At 46.7% G+C, this 13,507-nt stretch overlaps 1 protein-coding gene across 3 annotated transcripts in view; it reads left to right on the top strand.

The window, feature by feature from the left end:
- The window catches only part of LOC137537607 (embryonic protein UVS.2-like), a 242,693-nt gene that overhangs the window by 201,362 nt on the left and 27,824 nt on the right, over window positions 1–13,507 (top strand). For 2 of the 3 annotated variants that reach the window (XM_068259491.1, XM_068259490.1), the window contains exon 9: window positions 8,921–9,149. In XM_068259491.1, coding sequence (XP_068115592.1) covers window positions 8,921–9,149 — 229 coding nt within the window. Of the gene's footprint in view, window positions 1–900; window positions 980–8,920; window positions 9,150–13,507 lie in introns of those variants that run through there. The other variant, XM_068259492.1, reaches the window with a different exon arrangement.

The raw sequence follows: 13,507 nt of genomic DNA, 5'->3' as shown, positions 1-13,507 counted from the left end.
TGGCGCCAAAGTTACTCACTGAGCGCCACTATAGCCTTCATTCCTATAACAGTCTATGGTGGTGGCGGCTGCACCCAAATCTCCTGCACTGAATACAACGTGTTCGGCAGCATGGTGGTATGAGCTGCAGAATGCCTGCAGACATTCAGGTGTCTCAACTTGTGCCACTTACCTTAACCAATAAAAAGTTACAGTTGGGAAAAAAAAACTTGTACCTGTCACCAGACACTGTACCGACCCCAATCTAAGGGGGATTCTGGACAACAGTAATCCCCCCCCCCTGCCCCATCCCCCAAACTTGCCTATGCAGAGTGTGAATAGAAAAAGCGGTATATTGTATAACTGAACACAAACTTTACTGAATTTAACTTTATGAATGTTTTGTTTTGCCAATATTTATGAATTTTGTGTTGCCTGTAGGGATTGTGAGTTGATCCCTAGGGCAAACCGTTCTGGCCCAGAGCTCTTATAGACATGTCGTTCAGCTACAGTTGGGTGATTTGTTCCGTAGCTATGGAAAGGGTGGAGGGACAACCTATGCGCACCTGAAAGCAAGCTTCTGGGGGATAAGGAGGGTAACAATGGTATTGACTGTTCACGTAATTTTAAAGGACAATTGAAGCAAGAGGGATATAGAAGCTGCCATATTTATTTCCTTTTAAGTAATACTAGTTACCTGGCTATCCTGCTGATTCTCTGCCTCTAATACTTTTAGCCATAGACTCTGAACAAGCATATGCAGATCAGGTGTTTCTGACATTGTCAGATCTGACAAGATGACCTGCATGTTTGTTTCTGGTGGTATTCAGACACTACTGCAGCAAAATAAATCAGCAAGGCTACCCAGGCAACTGGTATTATTTAGAAGGAAATATAGCAGCCTCCATTTTCTTCTCACAGGACAGGACAGGAAGTGAAGAGAAGATGGCCAGGCGGAGAAAGGGACAGCACGGACCCAGGGACTTAAGTCAGCGGACAGGTGATGTATTGCTGCATCGGTCATCGATGAATCAAATGCCGCTAACGACATGCGGGCGATCGAGCAAAATTTTTCCGTCTGGACTGATTGACTGAATCGATCGATTTGGGATGTAAATCGTCGATCTGTCAACATTTGCGTTAAGGCTTTAAGAGTGGGTCCACACTAGACCCAGTTGCAGGACGGATGCTGCAGTCCGTGCTCAGGGGGACTCACGCGGACAGCAAACGGATTCGTTTTACCAAAAAGTGCATCCGTTTTGCATCAGTTTCCGGTGCGTTTTTAACCCCAAAAAACGGACAGAAAACGTTTCTATGCTTTTCAATGGAATTTAGGCCAAAAGGGAGGAGTTTTGAGGACAATAATCAATTTGAATGGTAATTCAATGGGCAGGACATGGGTGTGGTCAATTCAGTGGGCAGGACATGGGTGTGGTTAATGTTTTCCAAAAAAGGTTAATTAACCTTTTTTGAGCATGGGGAATGTAGTTGAGGTGGCTGTGGGAGTGGATTTGGAACAATAGCTGGGAAGTGGGAGTGGTTTTTCTGTAAAAAAAAGTAGATTAGCACCATGTAAGGATATTTTTAATGTACAGGGGAGTGTTTTGGGAGTGGCTTTGATGTCTATTGTGTGAAACACCTGTTTTCAGCACATTCCAGCAGGAGAGCACTCCAGCCACTCCAGCACTGCTGCCCAGCCAAGGCCATGGACCCCATTGTCTTTATGTACTGGCTTAACCTAGCCTGGCTGGGTGTCCTGCTGTACTATGCCGGAAACCTCCTGGAGTCAAGTCGGAGACGGTGGTGGGTGCATCCCCTGTTACAAGAGAGGGAGAGGAAAGGGCAGTTCTCTCAGCTCTACAGAGACCTCAGACGACACCCACCAAAGTTCTTCAACTACTGCCGGATGTCTGTGAGTGTGTAAGTACACTTGATTACCAATTTTACCTATACTTTACCTTGTCCTGTTCCCATATTTGTCACATTGCTAATGGTGATATCCCTTCCTTTTTGAAGCTTTGATAAACTTCTGGAGATGTTGAGGCCCCATCTTCAGAAGAAAGACACCAGGTTGCGGAAGTCCATCACCCCAGAGGAACAACTTCTGATCACCTTGCGGTATGTAATGTGCTTTACCTATACCACTTTTCATTTTGTATTGATGAGACAATTTTGTAAACAAACAAAAACTTTATTTTTTTTGGAGTTTTTATTGAAAAACTAACCAACATGGTAGGTTATAAAGTTCTCCTTCCAACCTGGAAGAGACAGGTTTAGAAAATGTACTTGCTGTTCAGGCATTCAAGTCTTTACATTTTGTGTCTTTGTTTTCCCCTTCCTCCCAGAACACGTCTTGCACATTACCGGGGTCAGCCCAGCTTGGACAATAGACAATTGTCTTTGCTATCTGCTGTTCAGGGAGAAAGATTAGCTCTATTGACCAAGGGGGTGTGGGACATTGGCCATGAGCAGCAAACATCTGTAGTGCAAAGTAATTTAAGTGTAGTACCTAGAACACATTTTAACATTTTCTATAAAATGTAAACACTGTTGCTCACAAGGTGGATCCCACCCACTGCCTGCTTCAGTAGATTGAGCTACCTGCCATTGAAGGCCTAGGATCATCATCATCCCATTGTCGTGTTGATGGAAAGCTACTTTGGACATGTGTTGATCACAAGGCCTTCAAAGGCAGGTAGCAAATCTAGTGACCCAGGGGGTGTGGGACATTGGCCATGAGCATCAAACCTCTATAGTGCAAAGTAATTTAAGTGCAGTACCTAGAACACATCTTAAAATTTCTATAAAATGTAAACAATGTTGATCACAAGGTGGATCCCACACACTGCCTGCCTCAGTAGATTGAGCTACCTGCCATTGAAGGCCTAGGATCATCATCATCCCTTTGTCGTGTTGATGGAAAGCTACGTTGGGCATGTGTTGATCACAAGGCCTTCAAAGGCAGGTAGCAAATCTAGTGACCCAGGGGGTGTGGGACATTGGCCATGAGCAGCAAATCCTACTTTTTAGGATCTTGTTCAGGGAAAAAAGAGTAGTTTCCACCTATTTGCTGGGAAGACGTATTAGGGGGGCTGGGTTGCATGCCGCCACCTAGCTGAGTATAAACGGGACGTTCATCTGCTTGAGAGGGAGGGAAGAAAGGGCCTTGCTGATAACTCTGGTATGACTGAGAGGGAGATGGACCCTGGTATGGCTGAGTGTGAGAAGGTTGCCATGCGCTAGGTGGCCTACTTGGTGCAGTTGAGAATTCAAAATGACTTTTGATACTCAAGCAAACTACACTGGCACTGTATTAAACGATGTCGTGGCACTTGTTCCATTAAAGGCAAAAGTGACATCACCGAGTAGTACAATTGGCTGTTCTGGTGTTGCATTATCCGGTGAATCTCGTGGCGATGCTGCATGTGTAGAGATTGAATCTGCTCCTGAAACATCTGCCTTTCCTTTTGGAGTACTTGGTTGGATTCATCTAATTGTTTTTTTAGCATTTCTATGTGTTGCAAATATTGTTGTGATAAACCAGAACTTGTATCCTGTAGTCTTCGTGAAACCATACTTTCTTGATTGCGCATCATTCTCACCAAACTTGAAACAGCTCCAGCCATCTGAACATTAGCTGTTCTGCTCTGTCCACGAGCACTTGTAGGGTGAGCAGCTGGTCGTCTGGCTTCTGAACGAGTGGTTTCAGCATTTGCTTTGTCGGTGGCAGGTTGTGCGTCTGGCCGTGGAGTAGATGTGGAAGGGGTTGGTGACTCAGATGTCATAGAATCATCCTCTGCTATGTCATCCACGTTGATGGTTGTCAAGTCTTCAAAGGAATGTTCAGGGGATGAATCCCTATTTGTCGCGGCAGGTGCTTCATTAGAATCATCCATGAGTGCGTCAGTTATCTTCAGTACTGTGGGTAGAAAAGAAACAGCAATGGTTACATGTGTGAAAAGTAGAGGCGCATCGGTGTTTACAAAAAAAAAAAAAAAAACTAGAAAGATTAAACTGTTGTTGGAGAGCATACACATAACAGCAATTTCAAGTTGCAAACGTCACTCACTCACCCTCGCGCTTGTACGAGTGGTCGTAAGAATGAAAGAAGACGAGTGTGGCAATATGGAGTCTTTTTCGATGCACCACTTCCACTCCTCTGTTCATCTTTCTCCACCTTAAGTTCCTTGACAAAACTGTCCCGTATACTTCGCCATTTTGTCTTCATTTTTTCAACTGTGTAAACAACAAACAAACAATATGTTGTCATTTCATTTCAGGTTCCTTGCGACGGGACAAAGCTATGCAAGTGTACATCTAACATTCAGAGTGGGCAAAAGCACCGTCACCAACATCGTGAACAGGACAAGCCGGGTGATCTGGAGCAAGCTCGTTGAGAAGTACATGCCGGTTCCCGACTCTAAAAAGTGGATGGAGGTTGCTGAACTGTTCTGGGATAGGTGCAACTTCCCAAACTGCCTAGGAGCCATTGACGGCAAACATGTGCGGCTACAGAAGCCAGCGAGGAGCGGGAGTCTGTATTTTAATTATAAAAAGTACTTTAGTTTGGTACTCCTTACTGTAGCCGACGCAGACTACAAGTTTGTCTACGTCGACGTTGGCTCCTACGGCGGTTCAAGTGACTCGGGGATATTCCAGCGCTCCAGGTTACATGGACTACTGAATGAGGACCGGCTGGACATCCCCAGGGACAAGCCATGGCCTGGAAGAACATAGCCCAGCTACCCCCTACGTGTTTGTTGGCGACGAGGCCTTTGCCTTGTCACACCATGTCATGCGGCCGTATGGGATGAGAGGCCTCGGCCGCCAGCAACGCGTGTTCAATTACCGGTTGACAAGGGCTCGTAGGATGGTGGAGTGTACATTTGGCATCATGTCTAACAAGTGGAGGATGTTCCACTCGCCACTACAGCTGAGCCCTGCCAACGCCACAGCTGTAGTTAAAGCAGCTTGCATCCTCCACAACTTTGTTCGACAGGAGCAAGGGTACAATCTCCAGCATGCCGACATGGACTACTTGCCCCAAATTCGCCGGTATGCGACAAGGGGTAGGGTTCAGGACCAGAGGAATCGCGATCGGTTGGCACAGTACTTCTTGTCGCCGGAGGGGTACTTCCCATACCAAGACATTATTGTGCCTCTTTGAGTGGACATTTTTGTTGCTGTACTTGCTTTGTTTTTTTTTTAGTGGGGGGGTGAGGGGGGGGATGATTACGCTGTTTTTAGTTATAAATTTTATATGTAAATTTGTAATTGTATCTTTCTTTGTTTAATAAACTTTTTCTAAACTTTTTACAAATGAGTGTTCTTATAAATGCAACATGTGTGGCACTGGGGAAGGCATTTTAGGAGACACTTCAGGGGGGCAGAGCATTTTTGAGACACTGAGGGGGCTAGATTGAGGGGGGGGGACAGAGAGTGGCAGTTTAGGAGACACTTCAGGGGGGCAGAGCATTTTTGAGACAATGAGTGGGCTAGATTGAGGGGGGGGGGGGGGTAGGGGACGGTGAGGGGCTAGAGAGTGGAAGTTTAGGAGACACTGGAGGGGGGGGGGGCAGAGAGAGTGGCATTTAGATTACTTAAAAATATGTATTTCAAACCACACAGATATGAGGGGGCACACTTACGTTCCTTGGCCTGCTTCCTGGCTGGAAACTTGTCATACTCAGGAACAAATTTTGTGATCTCCTCCCATACCCTCCTGGCATGCTGTAGGTCACTATAGAGGTCATTCTTCTTATCATACAGCTCTGGCCGCTCTTGGACGGCCATAATGAAGTCCTCCACATTGATGAAGCTCCTGGGCATGATGGCTGCACTCGTGTCTCTCCCAGCTCGTAAACAGGAAGCTGTCAGAGACAGTGGCGGACACAGCCAGCAGTGGGCCCCTGTGCAAAATATCAATTGTGGCCCCCCTGACCAGTGGCGCGCGAAGCGCCGCGGCAAGAAATGGGCGTGGCAATAACCTGCGGCAAAAAATGGGTGTGGATAGAACCTGCGGTGCGTAGCGCCGCGGCAAAAAATGGGCGTGGCAGTGACCGGATAAGGGCGGAGCTAACTAATTTAAAGTGATCCCGGGGTGAGAGTGATATGGAGGCTGCCATATTTATTCCTTTTAAACAATACTAGTTGCCTGGCGGCCCTGCTGATCTATTTGGCTGCAGTAATAAACTGAATTACACCAGCAACAAGCATGCAGCTTAATCTTCTCAGTTCTGACAATATTGTCAGAAACCCCTGACCTGCTGCATGCTTGTTTAGGGTCTATGGTTGAAAGAATAAGAGGCAGAGGACCAGAACGGCAACCAGGCAACTGGTATTGCTTAAAAGGAGAGAAACATGGCAGCCTCAATATTCTCACCTCAGGTTCCCTTGAAAAGTGCAACGCAAAGACAGTGGGCCCAAGTTTTGGTGACCCTTTCCCCAGAAAATTCACATAATTGTGCAGGTTTTCTCAAGAAAATACACATAATGTGAGCAGATTTGCCCAGAAAATACATTCAATCATGTCGGCAGATTTGCCCAGAAAATACATTCAATCATGTCGGCAGATATGCCCAGAAAATACGTGCAATGATGTCGGCAGATATGCCCAGAAAATACGTGCAATCATGTTGGCAGATTTGCCCAGAAAACACATGCAATCATGTAGCAAATTTGCCCAGAACATACATGCAATCATGTGGCAGACCTGCCCAGAACATACACGCAATCATGTGGCAGACCTGCCCAGAACATACACCTGCTAAAATAAATAATAAAAAAACCATTTACTCACCTGCAGCAGACGACCTCCTGTCCCAGCCTCCATCCGGCGCGCAGCTCCCATGGGTGGTTGGGTGGATATGTAGCCTGGTGGGTGAGTGGGTAGGTAGCCTGGTGGGTGGGTAGCCTGGTGGGTAGGTAGGTAGGCAGCCGGGTGGGTAGGTAGGTAGCCCTTAGCCGGGTGGGTAAGTAGTCGGGTGGGTGGTTAGGTAGCCGGGTGGGTAGGTAGCCGGGTGGGTGGTTAGGTAGCCGGGTAGGTAGCCGGCAGAGTGGTTAGGTAGCTGGGTAGGTAGCCGGGTGGGTAAGGTAGCCGGGTGGGTGGGTAGCTATCCGGGTGGGGGGCCCGACTCCTATCCTCCCTCCCTCACCTCGGGGGCCCCCCTCCCGGTATGCGCGGCGGCCGGCGGGAGAGCAGAAAATACAGGAAGTCTCCGGCCGGGGCTGCAGCAGACGCTAGAGGCAGCTGCCGCTTGGTCTCCCGTGTCTCCAACTTTGTACACTGCTCGCTACTTCCTGGTTTAGTAGCGAGCAGTGTACAAAGTTGGAGACACGGGAGACCAAGCGGCAGCTGCCTCTAGCGTCTGCTGCAGCCCCGGCCAGAGACTTCCTGTATTTTCTGCTTTCCCGCCGCATGAGGGGGGGGGGGGCCGAGGTGAGGGGGAAGGACAGGAGTCTGGGGCCCCCCAGGTTAAAAAAAAATAGAAAGTAGAGTTAAAAAAAAAACCAGCAATACTTAATGGGCCCCTGAAGCAGGGGAACTTCAGGGGCCCTCGTGCGGCGCCACTGGTCAGAGATGACGTTGAGGGGAGGAGAAGGAAGTTCAGGCTTTCCGTTTTGTCATCCGTTTTTGGTGCTATTTTGCCTGTGGAGATGGAGTTGCGTTTTCCCATTGCTTTCCGCTACCCATCCGTGTATCCGTGGTCCGTGAAAATGCAGCAGATCCGGACCTTCCGTTCAGGTTTTGAAAACGGGTCCCCGCAAACGCAGACGGATCCGTTTTTTACTTGGGTGAGGCTGGCTGCTATTATCAACATTAGTATCCGGGACTCCGTTTTTCATCCGGTTTGAAAAACGCAGCCACGGATACGTTTCCGGACCTAGCGTGGACTAGCTCTAACAGCAGATTTGATCAGTGATCGAATCTGTTGTATATTGGCAGGAAATCGACGTAGTGTATGAGTACCTATACTTATAGCACAATCTGATGATTCTTGTCGGCAAAGGCAAGCTTATCAATTAGCAGTGAAATGAGGTAAAATGATTGATTTTACCTTTCCAGTTTCTTAAAAAATAGTCGGATGGTTTTAACTGTTAATTTTATGCTGTGTTTTACTTTAGACCAGCGCTGGGAAAAACTATGTCCCGATGGCGTATCTGGCCCATCGCTGGAGGGCAGGATTCCTCTCCTCCCTCCCTGAACAGTTGCAAGCGGTATTTAATTACAATAATTAATGCACCTAATTGCTGCTTTCAGCTCCTATCATCATGAACACATCGGCGTCATGTGACACACTGGCACGTACTGACGGCAAGTCACATAACGCCACTGTGACATGGAGATTTGGCAATTTGGTGAGTTAACCCTGTAATTACTTTAAATGTAATTAAGTTTGCCCGCCATGGCTTTACACCACAGATTAAATTTGAGTATACTACTGCTTTAAAGGGAACCTGAGGTGGTATTGATATGGAGGCTGCCATATTTTTTTCCTTTTAAGCAATACCAGTTACCTGGTAGTCCTCCTAATACTGTGTCTCTAAGGGTAGGAACGCACTAGGCAAAATTGTATGTGCGTTTTCCACTATGTGCTATGGAAAGCGCATATGTGATTCTGCCTAGTGTGTTCTTACCCTAATGCCTTTAGCCATAGACCCTGAACAAGCATATTCAGATTAGGTACTCTAACTCAGGTTTTACTGGATTAACGATATGCTTGTTCCAGGGTTGTGACTCACACTATGTATGCCAGAAGATAAACAGGACTGCCAGGCAACCAGTTTTGTTTACAAAGAAGTAAATATGGCAGACTCCATATCACTCATTTCAGGTTCCCTCTACGTGGCCTCAGGTCACTCTGTTCAATGTTGTATATCAATGTATCTGGCTGCTAATCGCAGGCTGGTTAGACATTCATGCTTATTTATTCTGATCCAGGTATCACTGTCTATCGATACATTCATGCTGCATCAGATCTCTGACTGTGATTCAGCTGGGGACTATCTGATCATCTATGACGGTCCTGATGTTAACTCCTCACCCTTGGAAAAATTATGTGGCATTGTAGAAGATAAGATTTGGCATTCCACGGGGAACAATGTGGTACTGCTGTTCGTATCTGATGACTTTTTGAATTTTCCTGGTTTTCAGATATGTTACCAATTTGGTAAGTATATAACACATTTTCTTTATTTTGTTATGAACTGCAATCTGCAGGGAAGCATGTAAAAAATGAAATATTTTTGGATAAATGTTTAGTCCACCCTCTGGCATTCAAGGGATGAAGTGGCAGCAAACGGGCACTTAGAGATCTGAGCTGCTTGTCACTCACTGAATGTGACATTCGCCAAGAAGTGTAGAATCTAATCCCTGCCATCATGTCACTAGCTGTCCTCGGAGCTTATAGTGTAATCATGCCATCACTTCACTAACTGTCCTCCCAGGAGCCTACAAATCTGTTTTGTTTTGAGAGGGGGGGGGGGGCACTGGCGCACGCAGGGGGGTTACCGATGCCCAGAATCCCCCCTGCTGCAGGGCTGATCCTGGCTGCTATGGTCTTTTTTTAATTTCTTTTTTTACTTTAAATTTTCCCCTTAGTCCTCCTCTACCCCATCTGCCTTCACCCTATTCCCCCCCCCCCCCCCCCCCTCAGTTCCACAATGCAGAGGCGGGTAGGTGAAGAGGGACTATTTTTTTCACAGCGTAATGACACTGTCCTCCCCAGCCGACAATAAATCTTTAGTTCCGGCTGGAGAGAGAGCGGCGGCGGAAGCAGAGGGAGGATGTCAACAGGGGGCTGTGGCAGCACACAGAGGTGAGAGAGAAGCGGATTCAGCTCCAGGCACCAGGGCTCTTTAGCACAAAAACAGTTTAGCCTTGTGTGCAGGATGCTATTCAATTATTTCATGTTTCCCCAGCACTTTGTCTATACTGCTTCCATTTAGGATGCAGGCTCCGCCCCGCCCTCTATCTTTTCACGGCTGCAGGGACCAATTTGAAAGTGAGCTCTAGCTCTGGCTGCAGTGACATGCTGTGTGACTCGTCCTGCCCAGCAGCAGAGTGAGGAGCAGAGGAGAGACTGATGTCAGGGTTCAGATGTGTGGGCTCCAGTTCTCACATGGCATCAGAGAGAAGGTGAGGGGTACAGATACTGTGCTGTCCATTGCTGTGTTTCTGAAAGCTTCACTAGGACCTTGCAAAGTGTTGTACCCTCCTCCCCTTATTATGAGGTGTCACTATCTCTTGGGATATACACTGATCACAATGATAATAGTGTACAGGGAAATCTGCTATTGCAGAGGTCAGTTGTACTGAGCATTGTAATGAAGGCTGATATTTGTACTGTGTGAGATCCTGACTTGTTTATGTAAGCTCACTTGTCTGAGGGCTGGCTGCCAGGAGGATGCTAAGTAGAGTGAAATCCAAATCCAAAAAAGCTTTATTGGCAGGACCAATACATTTAGCATTGCCAAAGCAAAACAAAACATTAACATGGGGAGGGGGGAGTGTGGGAATAAGTAGAGTGACCAGATTTTTGTGGGTCCAACCCGGGACGGGGGTGCGCACCGCGGCGAAAAGTGGGGAGGACTGAGGAGCGCGCAGCGCCAAAGACTGGGGGGAGGGGCGCGGCAAAAATGGGCGTGGCCATGGCATTGTATGGGTGGAGCATACATAATGATGTAACAGCGAGACATAAGAAAGCAGTGTTTACGCCATGATGTGGACAAACGAGACTTTGCATCATGGGTGTGCAGAAACTGTGTGATGCTAATAGTATACCGTGACCACAAAGCAGCAAACATAGCCATCTATGACCATTAAATAATAAATGCAGTAACAGTTACCCCGGACACCAGAAAATAAACGCAATAGGCAACATGTCAGCACAAAATAACCGCAATGCAGGCAAACATGTCAGTATGAAATAAATGCAATGCGGGCAAACATGTCAGTATAAAATAAATGCAATGCGGGCAAACATGTCAGTACAAAATAAACGCAATGTGGGCAACATGTCAGTACAAAATAAACTCAATGCGGGCAATATGTCAGTACAAAATAAACTCAATGCGGGCAAACATTTCACCAGAAAATTAACGCAATGCGGGCAAACATTTCACCAGAAAAGAAACGCAATGCGGGCAAACATTTCACCAGAAAAGAAACGCAATGCGGGCAAACATTTCACCAGAAAAGAAACGCAATGCGGGCAAACATTTCACCAGAAAAAACCGCAATGCGGGCAAACATTTCACCAGAAAAGAAACACAATGCGGGCAAACATTTCACCAGAAAAGAAACGCAATGTGGGCAAACATTTCACCAGAAAAGAAACGCAATGTGGGCAAACATTTCACCAGGAAAAGAAACACAATGTGGGCAAACATTTCACCAGACAAGAAACGCAATGCGGGCAAAGTTCACCTGGAAAAAAATCATTTACTCACCTGGCAGAAGTCTCCGGCCTCTGGCGCGCTCCTCCCGGGACCACCTTCCCCCTGCATATCATGTGCTTTTCAGCCTTCTGCACAGCCCAGCTTAGGTGCACAGCGATCGGACTCCCCTCCTTTTTGTTTTCCCTAAGGGGACATGCCGACGGAGGGTCCGATCGCTGCAGGCTTTATATTTTTTTTTTCAGATACCTCAGCGAGGCTCTCTCTCCCCCTGTCCCCCTCCCTCTCCTTCCTCCCTCCCCTCCGTCATCTAATTTGGAACAGGACGCGATCCGTCCTGTTCCGCCCCTCATAGGCATCAGTCTATGAGAGGAGGGCGCACCCCGGCCAATCAGAGGCTGGGGATCGCCGATCTCATACAGCGCTGCATCCCCCGGCTGCGCTGTACGCTTGTAAGCAAAGGGGATTTCTTTCCCCTTACATTTACAAGCAGCTTGCTAGCCGTGATCAGCGGCTAGCAGGCTATTCACGGAACTCCATTCCGTGAAGTGGCAGGGAGCGATCGCGCATGCGTGCGGCCGCTCCCTAGGAAACTGCAGCCCCAGGAATTGACTCCAATTAGTGTTAGGCAGTCCTGGGGCTGCCACCCCGGTCACGCCCATTGGCGTGAGGCGGTTCTTAAGTAGGTAACTTGACCACCACCAGATAGAGTATCTACAAAACACTTGGTTCTGTTTCTTTTTTTTTTTTTTTTAGAACACCCTAACTCTGTATCTCCATCTTGTGGCCAAAAAGTAAAACTACATCCCAATACCCTATTATACACCTTCCCATAAAAAAATGACAAATTTTCATTATTTTTAAAAACCCTTGGGGGTCAAGTGGTTAAACGCCCGCCAATTTTAGTGGTTAATAGCAAAGCCCCATTAGGTACTAGAAACACCAAATTTGCAGGGTATGTTAAGAACAGGGGGAACACAAGGAAACCTTTTTCAAAAAGACCTTATAGCCTTTGAGAAAATCGATGCTAAAGTTAGAGGAAAAAAGGTGAGATTTAAAATGACATTTAGGCTACTTTCCCACCAAGACGTTGCGCTTTAGGTGACGTTATGGTCGCATTACGTGCCCCTAACGTAACGCATGGTGGTGTTGAAGTTGGACGTCAGATTGAGCTGCGTTATGCAGCTCTCAAAGCAGCCACTCCAGGTTAGTGATAGGAAGTCCGGATCTTTTTAAGGATTCGGATCATTTCAATCGGATCATTGAAAATATCCGGATCTTTGAACCGAATAATTTGAATCATTTTACTAGGGAAGCAGACTGGGTGAAATGACTAGCAGGACAAGACTTTCCCTGCACTGTACATTCTGTATGTTCCTGTTTCTTCCAGACAGACATCCACTGTGAACCAAAGCTTTTATTGTGATGATCCGGATGATTCGACTCACAAAAAAGATCCAAATCAAATTAACGATTCGTTCATGATCCGGACAACACTACAGTCCCACCGCGAGTCACCATAGTGCATTAAATATTAATTAGCCATGTGGCTGGCCGCAGAGGAGGAGGGGAGACCTCCTCCTCCAACATTACTGAGCATGTGCAAACAGTCTAACGTGGCTTAGCCAAATATAACGTACAGCATGCAGCACTTTGTTTAAACGTGCTGCATTACTATGTAACACAACGTGGGCACTGTGAACAGCACATTGATTTAACAGTGCTGTGAGTTAGGCTGTGAAACCAGCCTTACTGTATTAATGGGGTTCCTCCTGACCCCCATTGGTTTGTTAATAGACCAATGGGGAGCCAAAATTCAAAGATGTTATTTGCTGAGTAAATTCCGTAGAGTTTGAAAACGTCTACTCTGTTCTATTTCCTTTGCTGCTGCTGTAACAAGTGTCAGGTTATCACAAGTTCTGTGATATGGTGCCGAACAAAAGTGTAGTGTTGTTGCCCATAGCAACCTACAAATATTTATTACAGAAACACGTTCACAAGATGAGGCTATTAGTGTGGGGTCATTTTCTTAAATGTGCAGGTAAGTATTTCTGGTTAGTTAAGATTAATAAAAAAATTTCCGTTGTTGTTTTTATTTAATTTAACCCTTTGTAGAAATGGGTATGGGGTA

The sequence above is a fragment of the Hyperolius riggenbachi genome, chromosome 11, assembly GCF_040937935.1.
Source record: "Hyperolius riggenbachi isolate aHypRig1 chromosome 11, aHypRig1.pri, whole genome shotgun sequence".
Classification (NCBI taxonomy): domain Eukaryota; kingdom Metazoa; phylum Chordata; class Amphibia; order Anura; family Hyperoliidae; genus Hyperolius; species Hyperolius riggenbachi.
The sequence above is the reverse complement of the archived record's forward strand: the minus strand, read 5'-3'. Positions and strand labels throughout refer to the sequence as shown.